Source organism: Homarus americanus, unplaced genomic scaffold, assembly GCF_018991925.1.
Source record: "Homarus americanus isolate GMGI-L3 unplaced genomic scaffold, GMGI_Hamer_2.0 scaffold18703, whole genome shotgun sequence".
In the NCBI taxonomy this organism is placed as follows: Eukaryota; Metazoa; Arthropoda; class Malacostraca; order Decapoda; family Nephropidae; genus Homarus; species Homarus americanus.
The window spans coordinates 6,092,286-6,117,904 of NW_024749779.1; the positions used below are offsets into that span (position 1 = coordinate 6,092,286).

A 25,619-nucleotide genomic window follows, 5' to 3' on the forward strand; every position below is an offset into this window, starting at 1 on the left:
TGAAATATACAGTACTGTAATACTCTACTACAGTAATACCCTTTAGTGTCTTCTCATTATTTTATACTGAATTCTAAAACATAGTAAGCCTAGTACAGTAGTATATATTCTGTGCCAAACTACCTTTCAGATGCAGGTTGAATTATTCACCTAGGTCAATTGGCAGCAAAAAATGTCGTTCTTTAAATTCCGAAGTTTAGTAATAACTATACAGTACTGTATACTGTATATGCGACTGCCTAAGTATAGTGTACATGCTATTGTATATGACACCTCCAAAAAATTGGGGGCTCATAACTTCAATTCCAGCCCATTTTGGTATAGACATTGCCACCCACCAAGTTACAGAAAAATTGAAGAATGTGTGGTGGATGTCTCTTTTTCCACGGTTTGTCCTGTAGCCTGTGGGTTGGGTGTGGTGTTGGGACACTTGACTCCTCATTTTGCATATGGAAAAAAAAAAAATTAAAAATCAGAGAACTCTAATGACCTTACCAGAAAACTTCCAGTAGTGGGTAGACATTCGCAAAATTACTTCATCGTTTGCCTATTCTATAGATACATGCAGAGACAGATTCCTGATGAGTACCATTACCACAGAACTTCTGGGATTTGAAACATTAAAGATAAAATTATCTTGCTTCAGTTGTATTGTCTTCTTCTTCTGTCTTACTCTTTAGACTCCTCTGTGAAGAGATTTGACAACAAAATTGTCCCATTCCTCCTTTAGCTATTTTGTTAGAAATAATCTATACATTACTTTACAACCCATTAACATCTTTGTGTTTATGAATAAAATAATTTTGGTAAAAACTAAATTTTAACTTGAAAAGTGGTGGGAGGGATTAGTTCGGCTAGATTGGTGAAGTGTGTTGTGAGGATAGATTGGTGAAGTGTGTTGTGAGGATATATTGGTGAAGTGTGTTGTGAGGATAGATTGGTGAAGTGTGTTGTGAGGATAGATTGGTGAAGTGTGTTGTGAGGATATATTGGTAAAGTGTGTTGTGAGGATAGATTGGTGAAGTGTGTTGTGAGGATAGATTGGTGAAGTGTGTTGTGAGGATATATTGGTGAAGTGTGTTGTGAGGATAGATTGGTGAAGTGTGTTGTGAGGATATATTGGTGAAGTGTGTTGTGAGGATAGATTGGTGAAGTGTGTTGTGAGGATAGATTGGTGAAGTGTGTTGTGAGGATAGATTGGTGAAGTGTGTTGTGAGGATAGATTGGTGAAGTGTGTTGTGAGGATAGATTTGTACAGTACCTGTACTGTACAATACAATATTGTATACACTGATGATCGATGGTGCACAGGTACTGTATTACAATATCAGCAATCTTACTTTTGCTTATACTGGATTAAATCTATTAAATGACAAAACTCGACGGATACTTTTGCTTATACTGGATTAAATCTATTAAATGACAAAACTCGACGGATAGAACATTTCCTTCGCAAAATTTATAAAAAAAATCTCTACTGCATTGAAATTGATCACGATAGTACTCTTAACCATTCATTCCCTCCAAGTTGTCAAATATACTGTAAATATACTCCGATTGCCTTGATAAGTCACTCACGGGAAAGGTAAGTCCCGCGTTATTATAGACCTGTGATGAGTTAGCCTCCCTCACCTCTCCCTGAAGGTAGTGAGTGCAATCACATTCACATGATGGTGTTTTACTACTGAAAGGTGGGTTTTGTGGTGAGGTCAGTAATACAACTTCAAACTCGTCCTTTGTCCCTTAACACTTTTGAGTGTCGTGAACATGGTTTTGGAAGAGCTTATTGGCCAGCAGGATAGTTGTATGTAATTTTAACAACTTTATACTGTACAGAATATGATTTTATTTTTTACCAGCAAATTCTTGATATTTCTACATTACCTGGCATTTTTTGTATTGTCACATTATGGGACAATTACTAAAAGTACATGCAAGATTTGATAGCCGCCGTGGTTGTGTGTGTGTGTGTGGGGGGGGGGGAGAGTTACTTCTTGACCATTTGTGATTAGCGAGGCCACCATACATACTTTCTTTGAAGTCTCCTGTAAATGAAAAATATGCGATAGTGTTACCATTGCCAGGGTAGTTACATCAGCCGCAGCATCTTATGACATAACGAATAGGAAACGACGAGGCGAGCTCCAAGTGGTGGAGAATTGAGCTTTTATGGGTGTTGTTGCAGTTAAGCTTGTAGAGGTCGTAGTATGAGTGTAAGGACAAGCTTTGTCCCAGTGGGGACGGGCGTCTTTCATTATATCACATCCCGATGGTGATGATAATGATATTCCTCCAACTAATTGTATCAATCCCTGAAATAATTACCGAATAATTATTAGAAAATGAAGAGAAGTTTATATTACTTACAGCAATTCAGTGTTATAATGGTGAGGCGGTACTCCGAAGAGTGTACAGTGGTCCCTCGGTTAATGAGCACAATCCGTTCCAGCAGGTTGCTTGTTAACCGAAAAACTCGTTAACCGAAACCATTGTTTCAATGGGTTTTTGGGTAATTGGTTCCAGCTCACCAAAAATTGCCTAAATTCAACAAAAAAGGTAGAAAAGTACATTTACTTTGAGGTGTGTATGTAGAAGGCTCCTGGATGATGATGATGATGATGATGGGAATTAGAATGGGGGTGGAGGAGAAGGGAGAAGAGAAGGCATTGGGGTGGAAGAGAAGTCACCCCATGGCACCATTTCACCCATAAAATTTTAGTTCTCTTGGTGTAATTCGAGATTATTTTCTTTAAATCAACACTGCATTGCATTATATATTGTCAATATGTAAAATAAATTTCAAAATGACCAATAATTTGCTTGGAAACACAGAAAAAAGCATTTAGTTGAAGAGAGTCTCAAGCAAGATGTTACCTCCACTGAAAACAGAGAGAGACTAACGCCTGTCTGGTGTGTTAACAGGCTGGATGGCACGCCAGAAACTAGTTTCTTTACCTTCAATTATGTTCAATAATTGTTAAAATGACTAAAAAAGTTAATATTAAACTTTTAAAATTATTGAATAGTATAAACTTCTTGATATTTACTAAAATAGTAAGGAATTTAAGCCCTAAAACCGATTACTGTATTGGCGGACTAATACTACAGCTGGTGGACCGCCAAATGCAAGCGAAAACATGTTGACGTCGGCTCGTAAAAAACTCGTTAATCGAGGGATTGCTCTTTAACCGAAGTTAAGAATCTTATGGAAGGTAAATCGTTAACCGAGGCGCTCGTTAACCGAGGGATCACTGTATACAGGTGCCATAATAGGAGTACAGTATTATTGTTGTTTTTGAATTTTCTTAACAGTGTCATGAACGAGCTGGACTACCTTCTGGACTTTAGAAAGCGTACTTTTCTGTTAGCCAACTTTCTAGGTGATAAGTACGCCCTCATTGAGGAGTGTAGAAAATGTAACCTACCGGATATCTTATTTACTTTTATGTACAATGCTTAAACGAGATTATTAGTGCTGTATTATTAAAAAAAATATGGGGTGAGTGATTATCTTTTTGATACAGAGATAGGTTTCATTTGGTAGGTTAGGTTGATGAAGTTGCATAAAAACTTAGCTCCGGTAATGTATGTATATGAGCATTTAAATGAGTATAAAATTTATTTAAACAAACACACACACACACTGTTTATGTTGTCAGGTAATTAATGGTGCTTGACCTCTCAGGCCTCTAAGGAATTTCGTTGCTATTGAATAATATTGATTTATCGCGTCTTGTGTATGGCGATGAGCGCGTGCGCTAAACCCAACTTGGCTAAACCTAACTCCTGATCGATTGAAGAAATAGACACGAGTGTTTTTACGGGCCGCGCAGTAACTTCCACATCTTGCCTTATATTCACATGGAAGAACTCCCTTCAACAAGGCCGCTACTTTTCACGGAGGCGATGCACAGTAATGGCTTAAGTTGTTTCATCACCCAATTTTTGGTTAATGCGGGTACCGTAGTTGGGGTATCGTGACTTAATGTACGTATACTGTATACCAATAAATTAACTTGAAACTTGCTGAGATCATAAGGGAAAGCTGGCGTGTGGATGGACAAGTGTGTTATTGTGGGTGCACATGGCATGAGTCACCTGTAAGTGATGTGAAGGGTTGGCAACCTATGTACCCTACCGTTGTACCAAACCTTAGATACTGTTTTATTGTTGATGAGTCCCCACCTCTACCCCTCAACAGTATAGTGATGGTGGTGGAGGGTTGAAGGACTAATGGATGGTCTGTGTATGGGGTTCGTGGCTCCCACCAGTGTGTGGGTGGTGGTGGTGGAAAGTTGCAGGGGCAACATTAGGGGGTTCGGGTGTGGGCCATGGGCGTGGGGTGCGTGGCCCCAACGAGCGTGAGAGTGGTGGTGGAGGGTTGCAGGGGCAGCAGCCGGGTCAGTGTGTGGGGTGCGGGCAGCATTGACACACGCCTCATTCACTCTTAAAGGTGTCACCTGTGCCAATAGTCACATCAGTCTCCTCGAGTCTTACCCGGAAACTCATATAAAGTGTAGACCATCACAGTGAACATTGGAAATCTGATATTGTTATCTGATGTTTCGGTGTTATTTGCTCTACTTCTTTAATCCCGGAAATGTGGATAATAGGACCTTTATCGTATAAGAACTTACATTAGTGAGTGATTGTGTATTTGGAAGGCTTGAACAAGTAGTACGTGAAGGAAATATATATATATATATATATATATATATTGTGTGATCGTATCTCAAGCTTCTATTATACTCTTATGACTAATAACGAATGGGAAGTTATATTTACCGGACCAGATCTCCTCATTCTAATTTAAGGCATAAAACCTCAATATGTTAAATTCCAGAGTTTGTGTTGGTGAAGTTTATTTAGGGAATTTTTTGTGATTTGTGAGTCACCAAGTCGAGTGTGTTTCAGCAAGAATTTGAGTAAATATATTATGACTGAGATGATATTCACAAGGCTTTTAGAGGAAGAATGTCCTCGGTTCACCATGATTGATAGTGAGATGGACAGGGCAAGCCCTTAATGGTGCGTCGGGCGGGAAAGGTGGACAGGACAGGCCGTCAACGATAGGAAGGTGGTTAAGGCAGGACCATATGAGGTAAAGACGCTGGTAGCACAGGTCATTAATGGTTGTGAGGGGAGTAAGGTAGGTCGTGAGGGGTAAACAGAACAGGTTATTAGTGGGAGGTAGTGAGGTAGGTAGAGTAGGTCATGAGAGGTAGGTAGAGTAGGTCATGAGAGGTAGTGAGGTAGGTAGAGTAGGTCATGCGAGGTAGTGAGGTAGGTAGAGTAGGTCATGAGAGGTAGTGAGGTAGGTAGAGTAGGTAATGATAGTGAAGTAGGTAAAGCTGGTCATGGGAGGTAGGTAGAGTAGGTAATGATAGTGAGGTAGGTAGAGCAGGTCATGAGAGGTAGTGAGGTAGGTAGAGCAGATCATGAGGTTAACGGGGTTGGATAAGGTAAGTCATGAAAATTAGTGAGATAGATAGGGTAGGTCAATAGGTAGTGATATAGGTAGGGCAGGTCATAAAAAAGATACTGAGATGGATAGGACAGATAGGGGTAGTTGAGAGGAAAATGTCTCTGGTAGAGGTGGGAGAGAAGGACATGAGAGGTAGGGAGGTTGAAGGAGAGGGAAGGCATAAGAGGTAGGGAATTGGTGCTGACAGGTCTGGGTGAGAAGGGGAGTTTGAGGATGGGTAAGGTCATGAGAGGAAGGGAGGCAATGAGGTGGGTGAGGTCGGGTGTGTGCAGGGTGACTGGGCAGGTCACAGGGAGGTAGAAGGGTGTGGTAGGTCGTAAGAGGCTGGGAGGTGGACGAGGCAGGTCACGGGGGGTTAAACTGGATAGGATTATATCCAGTATATAAAATGAGTTTCTCCATTACCTTTCTCTCTGTTACGGGTGAGGCCATTAAGACGTATGTTTTATTTACCGTGTCGTGTATTCAGGCCTGTTACATCACATGTGTGTTATATACACGAGTATATTCCTTGACTGTAGGAATTGTAGTACAGTATCTTGTATATCCAAGGATTTAATGGTAATGTTTTTATAGTAGAGGGTAGTGAGCACGTGCTGGCTGTCAGGGTACAGTACGGTCCCCTACAGCTGGCGCCCTAGCTCCTTGTGGGGGGCTGGCCCGGGTGACTCTTGGGGGTTTTGTTTGTATTAAGTACACTCACCTGTCCCAGTTATGTGTTTCCTACGACGGACTTGTCAGTATTAATATTTATCAATATGGCAAGTTTAAAACTTTGTAGTTTACTGAACTTATCCTTAGGTTGTGTTATTTCTCAGGACTGGTATCCTTTCCTTTGTATAAATATACATGAGTTTAGATGTTAAGTTTTACTTTCCGCGGTCTTAGATTGTTTATTTGTAGAGTGTGGTGCTTTATATTCGTCTCATGTGTGATATATGGTGAGCGAGTTCCCCAGGTGTGGGGAGGAGCAACAAAAACGCGGGGTCATTGGCCATGTAGTGGTGCCACGGTCCGCGTGTTAGTCACTTGACCCCGAAACGCGTCCTTAGACCACCAACAACATCTGCCGCCTTCCCCACGCTCTTTTGTGTCTATCACAACCTAGTAACATGTACTTATACTTCAAAAGGGATTTTAAACCGATAGTCAACATGTTACCATCAAATAGAAACTGGTAGGGAGGGGTGGTAAGGTCCATGGAGGGAGGGAGGGAGCACCTGCGGGTGTCGTGTAGGACTCTAGCTATGAGGCCGCGCTTCCCCTTCACCACATGGTCCCTCCACACTACCTAATATTGGGTGAAAGCAGATCGTAAGGTCATTTAGGTGTGTGGTCGATTACAATTAAGTTGAGGCTTTAGTTGCGTTGAATTCGCTTCCTTGGCTCCAATGACCAATATAAGGACAGGTTAAGTACTAAGATTAACAAGAACTTAAAGAAGTACCGTACTTGAATTGTACAGAAAAAGACAAATGAGATACTTGGTCATATAATTAGGGATGAGAAAATAATAACAAATATTTCTATTTAAATGTTTTTTCTCTGTTCTCTGACGAACTGTGCTGTACTTTAGTCTTAGATCAATATTGCATGTGACGGGTAAGATAGATTTGGCTGTTATAAGGAAAAATCGTGTTTTGGTGGTTTGTCCGTTTTTTTTGGTGGTCTTTGACACTGGATATACAGCTCGTTAAGTTAGGGTGTGGCTATTGTGTTCTCGATAGCTAATACATTTAAAAAATCACGTTTAGGTGGTCTTAGGACCGGCCATCCTTGAATATGAGGAGCAGTCATTATTATTTAGTACAGTATATATATATATATATATATATATATATATATATATATATATATATATATATATATATATATATATATATATATGATAATACAAGGAAAGAAGAACAGAAGTTAAGCGCTTTCGTGTAATTCACATCTTCAGCTAGTCTGTACTCACCCCTGAAGATGTGAATTACACAGCACGCACCTACAGTGATTTACTTGTATATATATATATATATATATATATATATATATATATATATATATATATATATATATATATATATATATTGTGTGCGTATGTGTAATAATGTGTGTGTTTTTGTGTGGTGGAAATACCTTATTAGAATGTAGTAGCAATGTACGTTTAAGTGAATACTGGATGGTAACACCTTGCCCGCAAATATGCAGGGAGAAGGCGAAGTTGGCAACAGGCGTCTGACTCATTGACCTGACCTTGAAGCCTCGGGCACACGGGGGAACGTTTCTCTTGCCCTTACGTCAGTTTTGGCGATATATGTAGAGTGATGCCAGAGGTATTAAGGGAAGGGACAGTTGAGATATGCGTCACACATTGAACCCTGGCCATATCCTGGAGCTGTATTAGTCTAGCAGAGCGTGGATAAACCTAGTATCAGAAACACTTGTTCAACACTCCTAGAATGATTCCTCGTAGTAAATAGTGTTTGTGTGTGTAGAGTGTGGGAATTGTTATAGAAGGGAATTAATTGATAACCCAGGTTTTCAGATTTATATCAGGGATCTTCAACGTGAGGACGAAGTTATGTTTAGGTCCTGTGAGAATTTTTTTTAGTGTAGCTATATAGCTTCATTTTCATCCTCGTCTCGCATCTTAAAATGTAGGCATAATATTGGTCGTGTCAGTGTAGTGCATGTGTGTGTACGGGGACTGGTTGTAGTTTGGTATGAGGGCTTTGTGCCGAGGTAATTTATTTAGGGAGATGAAGAGCTCAGCCTTTTAAGTTTGTAGTTATTTGTTCAGATCTTAAAAAATAGGTAGTTGTCCATGTCGTGTTAATTGTGCTGTGTTAGTAACTTATTGGTTGTGAAAGGTTAATGAAGGTCCTATTTTATCATTACGACTTGGGTACCTTAAATGATGTGTGTGTGTGTGTGTGTGTGTGTGTGTGTGTGTGTGTGTGTTGTGCCTTCTTGATTGCTTTGAAGTTTGTACTAGATTGTTTAAATACCATAATTATATAAGTTAAGCAAACACATATGACGTCTGTGTTTAGGGATACACGTGTGATCTAGAATTTGCAGTCTATACAATACTATAGTTACCAATTAAACTCGTCTACTAATGATCATGAAGATAGACTATTTTTATTAGTAAATATAAGCGAGACCTTTCTCCTAATAATTTTTGTTTGTATTTAGTTCGAATGCTTTTGCTAGGGAATTTGGTTTGTATATACAGAAAAAACTCCCAGCAAGTATATAACTGGTACTTGTAGTGAACTTCTGCAGGCAAGTCTATTTTTAATTCAGCAAGACGTTTGGGCACATTCAACCACAACTAATAAAATACGAGTATATGACTGCAGCCAAGACTATCCCGGGGCTTTACCCTTGAGTTATGTAACTACCTGAGGATGCCGAACCTTTGTCCGCATATTAAGGTAGCGAGCACCTTCATTATACCACTAATTATAATGATTTTTTTTATAAACGCCTGTTAGTAATGTGCTTGGGTTTAATATAGAGTTCATGTGTAGGTAAATATGTGGTGGTGTGTATGTTTTGTTGTGTTGTTTGATGCCTTTAGTGTTTTGTCCGTTTTATTCATTAACATAATTCTATACATCGTTGCATAGACTTATTTGTTTACGTGACTTATTGTTGTAGGTGTGTGGTACTAGATAAAGCCTACTGGTACCTTTGTCACGCTCATCCGGTCCAGGGCTACCGACCTTATTGGATCCTTCAGTAGTTTTTGTCTTTCCATTACAATAGCTGATCAGTAGTCACAGTGTGTGGGGGGGGGGGGTACATTTATTAGCTACAATTATGTAGACTGAGTCGATGAAAATTTTTTCTGGGGTATGTGTCGGTTATGGTCTGTTGTGCCTAGAAACTTTTGTAAGGATAACACCGGTACACATCTTCGGTGATTGTCTAGTTCCCTACCCATCTCCGCCATATATTGTTATAGACAGTGTAAGTATAAAAGTTATTTTGAGTAATTGCTATGAAATTATCACCTCTTTAGGTATGGGACTGCTTAAGTATCGCTCACTGGTTATTCTCCACAAGGTATGAACTATTGGGTGTTTGTGTTGCGGGGATTTGCAGTCGTTCTGACTGATGATATTTTTTTGGAACTGGTATTTCCAGTTGAACAGAATATATTTATGAATAATTTTCATTGCGTTTTCTTGTAGTGTATATAATGGTAATTTTTCAATGTCTCCACCACCACCACCAAGCTCTTTGATGTGAATTTTACCACGCATGATCTTAGGGTTTACGTAATCTTGATTTACGGAAATAAAAAGAAAACATTGTGCAGCGAAAGAAGAGCATCACTGATGCTTGCATCAATGATTTCTGTTAGGGAAACTCTTGTAGCTTCCTCAAATTAGCGATCAAGGGTTTTATTCTGATGTACAGTAGCTAAAATAACTATCTGTGCAGGCGGGGGTCGATATGCTCCGAAATTTTACGTGTGATTTGTGACAGGCCTCGTATACCAAAATTTATCGTCCATGGTCTCATATTGTTTCCCACAAAGTATGCACAGATAGGTGTTTTTGCTACTGTACACACGAGTGTAACACACACACACACACAAATTTGCTGTCAGCAACTTTTTTATTGGTTAGCGTAGCTCATGCAGTGAGAGAACATAAAAAAATCATTGTACAGTATAAACTGTATATGTACTGGTATAACATGTTGAATTGGATACAAGATTTTATCCAGAGTAATTTACTATATAATGTACAGTACGTTTAAGGTATATGATAGACATTTGGTGTTGATGTACGTATTGGTGAGTGTATGACGGGTACATGTGACCTTGGTGAGGAAGGCGTTGTTAGGAGAGCCAGCCAACCAGGGATCAACTTCCCCACACAGTTTTCTTGAGTATTTTAATACACATACACACACACACAGTATCATCGGTTTTGAGTAATAGTAGTATTGGTGAATTGCAGTAACAATAATGATGATAATGAAAATGGAGATAATATCGGTATTAGTTATAATAATTTCTTTTTAATGCGTAAATACAGTACGTTCACGTGTGGATATGTGGGTAGGTGACGCGTGTATATCCGTGTGGCAGACCCTCTCTTGATGTCTAAACCAGTATAACGGCGACGATGAGGTGTAGGTGTGTGAGGGTGTGATGCTGGTGATACATCTCGGTTGAGCCTTTTGCTATGTAGAAAAGATGTAAACACGTGCGGACTCAAGGTCAGGCGGACACTGACGACGTGGTCGCAACGTCACTGCCCTCTCTCTCTCTGGATCCTGATTTTTAAAGATTCCCACGTCAGAATTTAGTCAAGTTCATCAACCTAATGATGTGTTTTTCATGATCGACTGAGATATTTCTCTACCCAGCCCCAACATGATAAAGCCTCAGGCTCCTCACAGCACTCCGGGTGTAATAAACTCCCCCTTGAAAACACTACAGTAGTGTTGCTCACGTACACTCAAAACACTCGTTGTGTTACGAGGGTGACAGCGCTAGTGCCACACTCAGGACTTAAAACATTGTTACTAGTGTTTGTTAGATCCTAAGTGTAGTTACTCTGCTTTGATAAACTTGTGTATTAAATAGAAATAAACAAGTTTTAAACAGCTGTTTTTATATATTGAGAAGGAAATTCAGCTTTATTTAATTTGTATTCACAGCTTTTTATTTAAGTATATGCATGAGTAAATTGAGTATAGTACAATACGTATATTTATACTCATATCTTACAGTACATATACTGTAATGTAGCTGTACATCTCATAATGACTTGTCCAGTTTTCTAACAGTAACCCACCTAGTAAATGTTTATTAAGTAGTGTTGCAGCTACTCACCTAGTAAATGTTTATGAAGTAGTGTTGCAGCTACCCACCTAGTAAATGTTTATAGTCAGTGGTGCTGCAGTTACCCATCTAGTAAATGTTTATTAATTAGTGTTGCGGCTACCCACCTCGTAAATGTTTATAGTCAGTGGTGCTGCAGCTACCCACCAAGTAAATGTTTATATATGTCGGTAGTATTTCATCTGGCTCACAAGTCGGCACTATAGATTATTCATTCTCTTGCAGCCATTTGCATCCAGTCACCTGTTAGAATACTTCTCTTTTTGTTGTATTGATATTACTTACCTCTGTTGTATTGCTATTACTTACCTCAACACTATTTATTTTCTTGTATGACTAGCTAGCAGTTGTTCGTCCCTAAATAAATATATTTTTCTGTATCGAATTTGTGTTTCATTAGTATTTGTGTTGAGTAGTGTTGTATTTAACTACCCCCTGGGAGTATTAAGTAATTAAGCTGGTCTGGGCCTGGCTGCTCACATACAGTATACAGTACAGTAATTAGGTTGTTTCATCAAACTTGGGGTGAGAGTCTACATCTTGGTACGGTAGTCTCAGATGCAATTAAGACGCCATTCAGGCCTCTATACATGTGTCGTTGGTTTGCGTACGTGAATGAAAGTGTGAAAATATTAAGGTATAATCTTCAGAAAACCCGAATCTTGGCAGTCGTGGTGCACTGTGTTATCCTGCTCCACTTTTCTTGAATTATGCTCAATCTACTATACTTCTTCTTTATTATCCTTGTGTTCTGGCTTCTTGGTTGTGTTCCAGTTGTCTGCTTATTTCACTTCTTAGAAGTATGTAGATGCGACCTGTGTGGGCTAATGTTAAGTGGTTCTTGCGCGGTTTGGACCTTCGGGTGACGTGGTTGGATTCGTTTGATTACATCAAAGGGGGACAGCTAAGGTAAATGAGGCGTAGTGATTCTGATGAGCTGAGTTACATATTGGGGCTAAACCATGATTTTTAAAATATGAGGCTGACGCATAGCTAGCGCTTTGAATACCTAATTGGAGATGTACCAGGATTTCATATTAGAACCTGAATATATTATGTTTTTGCAATATAACGCTTTCATCATGTGTGTAATCCCAGTGGTTCACACACACACACACACACATACACATACACACACATATATATATATATATATATATATATATATATATATATATATATATATATATATATATATATATATATATATATATATATATATATATATATGCTGATAACCACAAGGAAAGAAGAAAACACGAAGTTCCCAAGCGCTTTCGTGTAATTCACATCTTCAGGGTGGTTATCAGCATATACCTAGATCACGCGCACCTACAGTGATTTACTTGCATATATATATATATATATATATATATATATATATATATATATATATATATATATATATATATATATATATATATATATACACCTAAAGAGGGACAACTGCAAATTTTGCCATGATCAGCCTCGTATAACTTTGTCTTGAATCTGAGAAATGCTTTCTTTAAAACAGCTGTGTAACTCATATTTTAGAAGGTAAGGGGTTATTTTAACGAAACCGTTAATAAAACGTTGTGGTAGAGCACAGGTTATTGGCGTGATGTCTTTTCTGCAATTTTTTAAATTCTCCCCTCCGATATGGTACAGTGTTTGGCAACCCAAGTTACCAGTGATAGTGCCGTCATTGGTCAACGTACTACGTAAAGGCTACCGGAAGTGGAAGGGAAATGTGGTGGTGACATTTTCCTTGTTTCATCTTGATATTAGATGTGTTGTTTGATGTTTGACTTTATATGGTTGATCCTGGGTAGTGTGTGTAGTGTGGCATTTTCGTGGTGTACATTAATATGGTCTTTTTATTTTCCATTTTTAATTTAATTTTACTCTTATTTTTTCGCCCCCTAGGCCCCGTTGTGGGTCGATGACCTGTGCCCGGGTAGGCTCTTACCCGGAAAAAAAACTATGCTGTTGTTCCTGAGCTATTACTAAAATGAATTGTAACTTATTTTTCATTTGTTGAACTAAAGACTAAACAATTTGCTTGTTTTTTATTTTTATTTATTTATTTATTTATTTATTTTTTGCTTGGGAGGTTCGATTTGGTCTTATACTGTGTAGCACATAAGCGTGAAACAAAGGAGAACTCCAATGTTTACTGTTGGGGCTGCACTACGTGTGTGGGAATTCCCCACCACAGCATCTGCTCTCGCAACCACACCAACTTCTACTCGCCACACACACACTACTATGCTCTTAAGAATTTTGTAAAATTTAGAGTGCAGTATGTTTTTCGTCCTCAAATTCTGATTGTAAAATGTTAAAGTTTTCATATTCACTGGTGTTAGGAATTTAAACCATAGAGATGACTTACTAGTTACTGATAACGGTACAGTCAATATGATCAGGGTTTCTCCCAGGGTACACGGGTTGGAAGCTCTGAATATACTGCTGGGATAGTAACGTCCAGAGTAATTATTAAATGTACGGTAACGTTTAACTATGAGATTTGTAACCTCATTGCGTGTATCCTTTCGAGTATAGAGAGTATGGGGGCTGGATTCCATGGTGTATATATCAGGTAATAACAGGCTTTTGACCTTAACAGCTTTGAATTTCACCTCGTGTAATATGTCGTCGTAAACCAACTTTTGCACAGGGTGGACCGGTTAGTTACAATCATCTTATCTGTCAGTCTGGAATTTATTTTCTTATAAATCCAGCATAAGTAAATGGCATTTAAAAGTCCTTAAATGAAAATGTATTGTAGCAGTACCCCCCTCATGAGGCAAACGACTCTGGCTACCAAACTACAGTATTTCACTGTGATCATAAAATCCGACACTTCACAAGTTCCAATAGCTCTATCTTCCAAAGACCAATTGAGTAATGCTTCCCATTTGAAAATAAGGACATAATGTGTCGGGTAACATCATCCCAAACGCAGAGATATGTAAAAAAAATAGATGTGAATATACTGTCAAGGTAGATGTAGGATCTCCCTTAACTATTCAACGGATACAACTTGGTTATTATTATTATTATTATTATTATTATTATTATTATTATTATTATTATTATTATTATATTTGGGTAAATTTTTACTTTCGAAAAACTCGGTAATCTTTGCGTCTATGCCGTTCCCCTCGCAAATTACCTAACCTGACAACCACGGGGGAGGTGGGGAGGGTCCGCCCCCCTGGACCCCCCCTGACATCTACAAGTCGTTTGCAAGGGAAACGTCACAGAACGGAACGGAGTCATTAGTTATGAGGTGAAAGAAGATTATTAGGGGTTGAAGAAAAAGTGGTGAAACTGAAATACAGTAGGAGTAGAAGCAAAGTATCTTAAAAATGTTGAAATTATCTATAGTAAAGATAAAATTCGTAAGAATCCCGAGTTTTCCGAAAGTAAAATAATACATTATTTGTTTGTGGAATGGCACCAGCCAAAAGATACCTTCATAGGTCCCATCAGGCTAAAAATCTGCCTACTGATTTTATTTTAATCAAGATCATTCCTCTACTAAATATTCTTGTTTTTCAGATGTTGCATAAATTGGCAGAAATTTGATTTTTTTTTCTGTTAGAGAGTGAGGAAGGCGTCTGATGACCAAGTGATATAAATTTAGTTGCTTCTCATAAATATTGAAGAAATTTTCATAGAAACTGAAATTTTAAGCACACGAAATTATTGCAAAAACTGGGGAATTTTAAATATCATTTGAATAGAGAAAATGCCTGCCGGTCACAGACCGTAGAGGAAGTGTTGTTAGAAGGATTTTATTTTTTTTACGTATTTGCACGTATGAAATAATTTTGCATATTTGCAAGACCTTTGCAGTATTGCAAACATACATTTTGGTTTACCCGCAAAATCGGACGCTGGAGGGTGTGGAATAAAGGAGTAGTGGTAGCTTTTTAGGTGTATATAATGGTGAAGGGAAGGAGTATGGTGGGGTCTGCTGGAGGGAGGGTGGGAGTGAGTCGTGAGAAGTATTATTAGTGCGTAAGACGTTTAGATATGAGTAATGGTAAAGGAATTGAGTGGTTTAGAGGGGAGGGAAGAGTACTATCTTGTGTGTGAGGTACAGGTGTTACTCGTCTACTGGTCTTCTTTCCCAGGGGCCCCCAAGGCCTCCTCAGCCGCCATGTCGTGTTAAACTCACCCTTCTCCCTGCACCTTTCTCCCTGGTGTTCATTATACGTCTCCCAATATTCTGCGCTGCTCACTCACCACGTTGTAGTTGTATTACTAAATGTGTGCTTGGCGGGGCAGCAAATTTGGGTAGGTTTCAGTCTTTCTTGAGGCAGGAAAGAATTTCAAACATTTCCGACTGGTTCATGGCTGATGTTATATTATAATATGTGCAGCGGTTTAGCGTCTGCGTTGCATCTATATTTGACGTATCCTTCTCATTCCAATTTCGTTTTATAATGACTTATACTAAATGCGCAGTGATGATTATGAAGTACTGTATACAGTATGGTAAATGTAGTGAAGATTATTATAATTTGGAAAGTGCACAAGGAAGTCCATGTTATGTTAAATGCATGATGAAGATAAATGTATTTTGAATATGACGTAAATAGGAAAAATAGTCCTAGGGGAAACTGCCTTACACATACCGAAAAATATTTTTCTTGTCAGCCAATGACCGATCGTCCGTGATTTTCTTTTCCTACCCAACGAGTCAAGACGTTCAGTACTTTCTCTATGATTGGACGTAGCCTCGATCTTGATTTTCGTTGGCATGTTGTTAGGTGCCAGACTTTTGGTGCTCTTGCTCTCATTGCTATACATTATATTTATTATGAACTTGTTTGTTGCGAACACACTCGCTCTTGGTAGATCACCAGCTGATTGGGTGGGAGTCAACGGTCTTGAGGTACAAGGTTAACGACACACCCAACGTCCTCGCTTCTATATTTAGCTCTGAGATGATGTGTTTGTGTTGCTCATTCATTGTATATTAGTTAACATAATGTGGATCAGAAATGGGCGAATTAGGTGACATTGTTTGGTATACAGCGATGTATTGCTCGTTGTATTAGTTGGTAAAGGAACAAAAACAACCGGTAAAGAGAGGGGAAAACCAGGTGTTGTGGGTTGGTCACAGTTTAGCCTTTGTGAGCTGGCTACCCACCTACACCGAATTTTTTATACCCACGTATACCTCCGGGGGCAGGGAACAGCCACCAGGGAGAAACTATAAGTAATATACCCTTTAAGATGGTGTGGTATTGTGGAGGGTATTGGTACCTAAAATATGGGGGTATTGGTGTTATATCGTAGATTTGATTAAAGAAAGAGATGAAGATAACGTATAGATAGATTTGATGCAATAAAAGAAGACTGACAGCAGCGATGTGGTAAGAGAGGGTTGGGTACATGAGTTAATCGGGAGCTGTTATGTAAACCTGAGGAGCTGGGTATACTATATGTATTTTGGCCATGGCTACACCAGGTGGTTATTGCCTTTGTTGTGGTTTAAACATGGACACAGTAGTGTAACGTGACCTAGTTGAGGTGTTGTTATAGTGACTTACGGAGCGGGGCGATTCCTTGAGCGCCTGTGTTTGCTGGAATTCATGAGGGAGTTTTCATAGTTTGGAAATGTTTCATAGATGTTGTTTATGAGGACCTTCCTTGAATGGACGTGTTAATTAAAGTGTGTATAAACAGGACCTTGCTTTTAGTGGTGTGTCTTCGACCATGTTCACGGGGGACTTTTCCTTATATTGTGGATGTTTCTTATACTGTACGGAGAGTAACTACATTTCTTAAACTTATAAATAATAATAATAATAATAATAATAATTATTATTAACGGTTTATTGAAAGAGCATGGCAGCCGGAAGGCTGAAAATATACAGTTACATAATTGGGGAATGGGTCACTTGATTTACAAATAATATACATGAAACATAAGTGATACAAATATGATATATAATAACTAGGTGGGGAGAAGCTCAAACTATAGGGCATTTCAACATAGTGACCGTGCAAAAAGTAAGATTGACTGGGAGTGAATACACTGGTTGATTACAACTAATTGATAATTTTTACAATGGTTGGGACGGGGCTGTTCTTATAGCGATCAGTTCGTGCTCGTATGGGCTGGATGCGGTTGTGGTGTCGAACAGGAATTCTGACGAGGGATCTCGGGTAGTAGTAGGAGCCGGTGTCGAGGATGGTGCAGAAGCTTCTCACCAAATTAGCAGATGAGGTCGTGGTGATGGTCAGAGAGAGCCGAGAGGGTTTGAACAGTGGGCGTGTCCAAGAGTGGATGTGTTTCTTAGACTGATAATAGGGAATATGTCCAATAACGGTTGTTTCTTAGACGGATAATAGGGAATATGTCCAATAACGGGTGTGTTTCTTAGACTGATAATAGGGAATATGTCTATTAACGGGTGTGTTTCTTAGACTGATAATAGGGAATATGTCCAATAATGGGTGTGCATCTTAGACTGATAATAAGATATGTGTCCAACTGCGGAAGCGTCACTTTGACTGAGTGGGTGTTAAGGGCGAGGAACGTTTCTTACTTAGCTTTGTTGGGAAAGTTCTCCGGGTGGCTTTGTAGAGGATCTTCCCTGGGTCACTGGGTTAGGATGTTAGGGACGTTTTTTCGTGTAGCTCTGTAAGGAGACGTTTTCTGATGGGTGAGTTTATGGGCTTAAGTTTATGCAGGGGATGTGTGGGTCATGTTGTTTAAGATTGATTTTGTATAGCACTGTGGAGGAACATAGGCGGCTAGTGGTTCAGATGACGGTGTTGACAGTTTGTGCCGGTTGGTAGTTGTATTGATGGTGCCATGTAACCACTGTGTGTCTTGTGCTTGTGGTGATAATTTTTTTGTTGCTAATCTGTGTGGGTGGTGGTTGTCATGTGGTGGTAGGGGTGATGATGTGTGGGTGGTGGTTGTCATGTGGTGGTAGGGGTGATGATGTGTGGGTGGTGGTTGTCTTGTGGTGGAAGGGGTGATGGTGTGTGGGTGGTGGTTGTCTTGTGGTGGAAGGGGTGATGGTGTGTGGGTGGTGGTTGTCTTGTGGTGGAAGGGGTGATGGTGTGTGGGTGGTGGTTGTCATGTGGTGTAACTCGTGTTGAGTTATGTGTAGGTCCTGGAGACATTTATTGAAGGTGTTGGTGATCGCAGGAGAGGTGATGTAAGCCTGGGGTGTTTGCCAGGGCTTTGTCTGCCCCGCCTTCTCTAGGGCACGCCGCCCCGTGCGCAACTGTTCACCGCATTATATCGCCAGCCTCACTACGTGTCACACACTCCACTACGCTGACAGTTTACTGCGCTATTGAGTGACTCGTTATCTGACAGCCAAAAGTCTGATCACGTTGTGTTTTTTACTAGTGTTGTGTGTTGTGGTGAGCTTATTAAGTAGATGATGTCGCATAAGAAATTACCTTGTTTGTTAGAACCTCTCAGTCACCGCACTTTGTTACTGCATTGACAAGTGAGAAATATTGGTCCATTTCTTCCATCTTTGGTATTGGTTATGAGTTTTGATTAACGTTTGATGGTGTTTTGTACTTTTTATACAACTCATCTGTGAAAGAAATGTAAAATCATCGTTAATTCTAGTACATTGATAATTACACGCTGGAAGTGAAGACGTCTGGCACTAATATTCTGTATTCAGTGTTACATATTAATTGTCTCATCAGTGAGCTGAGGTAATCTCCCAGATGGTATTCGGATAATTTGTGGGCGTACGCTACCTAGGGATGATGACGTGGGATGAACTTGGTCGAGTGTCACGCGCTACGTTTGGCACTGATTTGTACAGGCAGGTGTGTTGCTAGTGCCACACTTGCACTTCTAGGACCGAGTTGTTACTGGAAAATCTTTCATTGTTTGGTATTCATGGGTGGGTGGCTGTGCTGTGTGACCCAGTGTTCGTTTGTCTACCCTCACCTTGCCAGATCGTTCAGGTGTTTGAGGCACTTGGCGCCTCTTGTATTTTTTTTACTTTTATTTGACTCTGGTTTAGCTTGTTTTAACATCGTAACATAATTTTAGCCAGAATGTTTAGGGTTTAAAAAAAATATTCGTTTGAGTGATTTGTGGAGTAGTTTACCTCTCGTAGTTTACCTGAGTCAAGTTACCGATGTTGTATACACTTTTTTTTTCGTATTAATTTTCTCATAAGATACTCCTGGAATGGTTTTATATAATGATCATACTTATTTAATGATCTATTTTATTTTAGGAGACTTAAATATCAAAACTAAAACTTTAGAAACAAACTAAAGTATTAAGTGCTTTTGGTATAATCTTAATGAAATCATACTTGTGAAGCAGAATCTCAAGCGATCTCAGAAATCTATAATACGGAGTGTTACCTGACTTAAGTGGATTATTTATGCATTGTGATATACTTTAAAATTAAGCGACTGATATTGCAACAAATCAAAACAATAACGTGAAAATCAAAGGATAGTGCTTTGTGTATTTTGAGTGCTCGAGGATTAACAGTGTTTAGAAACAGTGCTAAGTGTTTCTAAGAGTGCCGAGTGATTGTACTTAATACATTATTTGTGGGTGGAACTTTTGGTTTATATTCAATACTAGTGTTGGGGAGAAAGTTTCGTCACCATGTTGCTGTACGCCCGCCGCAAGAAGCTACTGCGTGACGAGCGTGTGCTTCAGCTGGTGCTGCTGTTGAGTCTGCTCCGAGGTGACCCTGACCTTCTACTAGGTCCTGGGGGTAGCTCTCCCCTCGGTGATTTGCCACATGACCTTATCTTGGGGTCGTCCCTGGGTCACGTGCTCCCCTCATCACCCATGACCATTGGCGCCAATCTCCACCCCAAGAGTCTAGATCGCATCCTGGCCGACTACCAGCGCTCAGTTCTGGATGATCTCAATGCCCTGGGCCGCTACACATCTCTCCAGCAGGCACACATTGGTGACGTCCAGGCCTACTTACTCAACTCACACACGTCGCTCCCATCACCGCCCACCGCCGACACACCAGACCATCACCATCAGGGACCCACCTCACCACCCAACCAGCCCAACAATATCTTGCCCGACCCACCACCTTCAGACTACAACCTCTCTGATGACCTCACTCCAGAGGTTAGTTAAACTCAATGCTCATCACTCCTCTCACCCTACCTCGAGGGTAACTTCTTCCCAGGTTTAACACCCACAGCCCAGTTTATACCGACCCAGCTTAGCGTAATACAGCTCTGGAATGTTGTGACATAAATGTAATAATATTCCAGCTAAATAACACTCCCACCTCGACCTGTGTGACCCACTAGTGTGACAAAACGCCTAGGCTTGCCTGGTACACACTCATCTCAGACGACATGCCTTCAGTTTTGTGTGATACATGTTTTTGTGAAACACTTTTATAATTTAGCGATGCTTCCCATAATCTGATTCAGCCTAATAAGTATGACAGTTCTCAAGTTTATTGTTTCATATCCCCAAGGCTCATGTTGATATACTGTACTGTACCCGAGTCTACTTTACCAGTCCCGTAACCTAATTTGATATATCCAGCCTAGTATTACACTCTTCACCCTAGTATGATAAACCCAGCTTGTCACAGCCCTAAAGCTTAATGTGTAACACCAGGTGTAATGTAACACTTCCTCAGCCTATTGTGCTACACCCCAGCCGAGAAATGGCACTTAATCGACGTTTTGGTGTGATATATCCCGACCTAGTATGACACTGACAGCTTAGCCTTAATGTTACCACCTTGACCCTAGTGTGACAAACCGTTGTTGGTGGACGGTAAAGGAAGTGTACTATACTTTAATGTTCAGTAATATGAATGTCGGTATTTATAGTCCAGATAAAAAGTGAATTAGTTGTTACTTTTGGATATGCACATGAATATTTACTTAGTTTGTATTCATATGGGATGTTTTTAATACAATCTTACGACATTCCGGACTAGTTAGAAAATGGATGAACTTTGCAGTACTTAGGTGAGTACTGTAATATAATTATGAACAATTGTACATCAGCGGAGTTCAACACACTTACCATAATAGTGTTTGAAACATGAATTAAGGCATCAATACTTATTTCCAAAATAATTGATCGATTGTTTTTCTGCAGTTTTATTGCATTTTTTTAATGCCAACAGATACCGGTAGGCCTATCCACAAATATTTTATGGTACTTTAATACGGTATATACTGTCAATACTTTTGAAGAAAAATCGAACATTGGCAGACCCTACAAATTTCATGTGGTCTTGAATGAAAGTTACAAAGTTGATGGGCTCTTAGGAAACCAAACGTAGAGCGTAAAAAAGTTGAATTGGCGAAGCAAAACATAGGGCAAGTTAACAGCTTAAACTTAGAATATACCGTGGTATGAACAGCTTTATTGCAAAGGAATAATTATTACTGTTTATTCAGTCATAGGGTTCTACCTGTGATAACACCCAGCATGAATTCATACCCGGTACACACAAACATATACTGTATATCAGTGATGTAATATATATATATATATATATATATATATATATATATATATATATATATATATATATATATATATATATATATATATATATATATCGTTAATGCTCAGTGTCTTAAGAATACACGCTTAAATATCTTACCTTATAAATCTTATTAATGTGTACATCTACATTGTAACACTAACAACTCACGTGAACATCTTGAAGGTCTGTTTATAATGCGTATTAGCTCAATAGGAAATATTTTCCTTGCAAGGAGAGAGCGTTCGATACTGCATATTTAACTGTTCTACGCTACTTGTATTTTTATTGTTTCATATAATGGAAAATGAAAATGCTACTACGATTTTTATAGTTTTTAATTTTAATTGGTGTCAGATGGAATTACAGGTTTGTTGAATCATTTGTTAACGCAACTTATGTAATGGTTGAGTTTATTTGTTAGCCATCCTCGTGTGTGTGTGTGTGAGTGTTACTTCATAACCTGTCGAGGGGATGATAATAATTATATATCATTCACGTGAAGACAATTGCCTTCACGTGATAACTGTCCCCAGTCTAAAATGAGATTGAGGTAAGCTCTTTCAGTTTTAGCCATAATACTTAGATTTGTAGTGTCATGAAAAAATATATATTATATGCGGTATTCTACAGTGTAGAGATGTCATTAATGATAAATTATTAATAGTATGTGAGAGATCAATTGAGTTTAAAGCTTCAGTATCATCGTCTCAGTGGAATAAAAAAGTCGTTTTCTATCATGTGATGCTCGTTTTCTGTTAGTCCAGCTGGTGCAGGACATGTGTGCGTGTATATTATGCTCTCTCCGGGGCCGTAGCTTATATAAATATCCTGACAGCATGACGCAATCCTACTAAACATGACCGTAACGTAAACTTTGTTCAATAATTGTTAGAGAAGTGTAATATTTGTATCTTAGTACAGTACACGTTAGATTAAGTATTCCTCTACATTGTTTGTTACCCCTTTATCAGTCAAGGTTAAATTTTTAGTAGAAAGTTTTCCTGTTTGTCACCGACCGGCCAACCTGGTAGAAGTAACGGTTTTTTCTTTTTATTTTGACATGTTCCATAATATGTTCATCCTTACTTAACCTGTCATTACATTTTACGTGAATTTGACGCTTGTTTTTTATAACATTCCTTCGGGGATGCACGCAGGCTTTACTTTGGGGGGTATCAACACCCTAATATAATAAATGAAATTCACAAAGCAAGAGCGATCGATATCTTCCCCTATTACAAAGTACAGCACTATTGTAGATTCTTTTCCATTACATATCGTGGTCACCAGCATCGTACTATTTGAAATAGCTTTCATGTTAAATGCCAAGCTTTGGCTTAATTCTCATAAAACTAAACCTACAGTGATTTACTTGCATATATATATATATATATATATATATATATATATATATATATATATATATATATATATATATATATATATATATATATATATATATATATATATATATATATATACAGGGTGTCCCATAAGTTTCCATACAACGTATCACCAACGCCATTACAAGCATAACTCCAGCTGTGCTTGAACGTGTTCTTCAGCAGTGGAGGACACGCATTGAAGAGTGTTTTCAACAGAATGGTAGTCATGTAGAGCATATTATATAAATAAAAATGGATTTTCATATAAAATTTATTTTTCCTATGTATGAAAATGTATGGGACACCCTGTATATATATATATATATATATATATATATATATATATATATATATATATATATATATATATATATATATATATATATATATATATATATATATATATATATATGCTCCAGGTATATGCTGATAACCACAAAGAAAAAACACGAAGTTCGTGTTTTCTTTTCCCTATATATATATATATATATATATATATATATACAGAATCATAGACAATATTGAATTAATGTGACATAGTTGGTGGGATAAAGCAGCTGCTGACGGCAAATGGCTGGAGATTAATATACAGGAGGGGGGGGTATTCTTGTTGATAGAGAATATTTTTTATTGTAAACTAGCCAGTATTTTGGGGAGAGGAGGTGGTGAAATGACTGGTTGTTTCATTGCTGCCAACTGTTAATTTGGTTCTAAAACAAGTAAACATATTCTGTACCTGTGCCTTTATTGGAACAAATTTACACGTATTATCTTGTTTACAATATGTACAAAATTAAATAATTAAATAACTCATAATATTTTTTACAAGAACATTGAGCCAAGAATGGCATTGACATTGCATACAGTACACAGATGGATGACATCAAACAGAACAAGATCACATATTCTAGTTTCCACTGCATAAGCTAGAGAAAAAAAAGTAAGGGTCAAGAATTGAGAGAAAGAAACCTAGCCTAGCTGAATGTGCTTAGGCACCATAAAACGTACCCCTCAAACTAACATGACGACAAGTACAGCAGTTGACTTGTCACTGTAACCATGTAGTCATTGAGCCAATTGCCTAATTGCTCAATTGGTGTGGAATGTTACATAAAATAAAATGATTGTATATTATGAAATTTCATATTTTGATTGCTCTAATCTTAGGTAAAATAGATTTCATAAAGTACATTTTTGATTGACAGATACCGTACTTTCTGTAGTTCTGTATAATTGTTGAATATACAGGGAATAAACAATGAATAATGGTAAAGTGTTCCCAGTTGATAAGTGACAAGGGTGAGACAAATATCAGGGGTCCTCTGTACAGCCAGGTAGTAGGCAGCTACCAAACAGGGAGGTACTACCGCCTGGGAAAATATTGGAAGCATAATGTGTTGTCTAATGGTAGACCCTGCTGCCATATGGTATCACGAATATTGTGACCAAGTCCCAGGTTGCTGATCTGTCTTTCTGCCTCATTTACAAACAATTGCAGGATCTCAATTGTTTCTCTTACGATTGCCAACACAACATACTGTACATATAGCGTTTCTCACTAATGATTATTATTTTTTTTCTTTATTATCATTATTACAGTGTTGTTATTATTGTTATTATTATTTTATTTTACTTTTTATTATAAATTTTATTTACTATGAATTACTATTATTATTATTATTATTATTATTATTATTATTATTATTATTAATTTTTCCCTAGGCCCCGATGTGGGTCAGTGACCTGTGCCTGGTGGGCTAATCCCTAAAAAAAAAAAAAAAAAAAAAAAATACTGTAATTTTAGTGATTACTGTATAGATCTTTTTTTATCCACACTTTTGTCAGAATCAGGATCTTTGCTTCACATGACTCCTGCTGCACCATAAATTATGCTAACATTGTACAAAGCTGAGTTCTGTACACTACAGTATTTGAAATTATAGTTACTGTGCTATAAAAATTGAAATTACAGTAATTATATTTTGCAGGATTTGGCTCTGATTGAAGCATTATGGAAGCAAGATGTTGATTTGGGAGTGCCCAGGGAAGTTTATGAAGATGAAGTTGTGGAGACTCTCAATGATGCTCAGACCAAGGACAAGGACCATGGGAAGAAGGTACAGTACTAGTCTACTCTATTGTTTTATTTGATTGGATTTATGTAAGATGACTGTACAGAATGGCTGTCTTTTGTGATAAGAAAATACTGTTTGAATGAAATTTTATGTTGATTAAATAGCATCTTTTATCCTAGTTAATGATTTACTTAATTACTTCCCACAAATAAGTCATATTTTAAAAGAAACATTTTACATTTATGCTAAAGAATTTGTAGTACAGTACTGTTATTCAGTAAGTAAAATTCAATACCTCAGAGATACGAACATGATGAAAGA

General features: G+C 38.3%; 1 protein-coding gene across 4 annotated transcripts in view; it reads left to right on the plus strand.

The window, feature by feature from the left end:
• Positions 1-25,619, plus strand: part of LOC121853809 (endoplasmic reticulum membrane sensor NFE2L1-like) — a 99,616-nt gene that overhangs the window by 32,322 nt on the left and 41,675 nt on the right. For 3 of the 4 annotated variants that reach the window (XM_042348184.1, XM_042348186.1, XM_042348185.1), the window contains exon 3: positions 25,212-25,340. In XM_042348184.1, the coding sequence (XP_042204118.1) occupies positions 25,212-25,340 (129 nt within the window). Of the gene's footprint in view, positions 1-19,570; positions 20,443-25,211; positions 25,341-25,619 lie in introns of all 4 variants that reach the window. The other variant, XM_042348183.1, reaches the window with a different exon arrangement.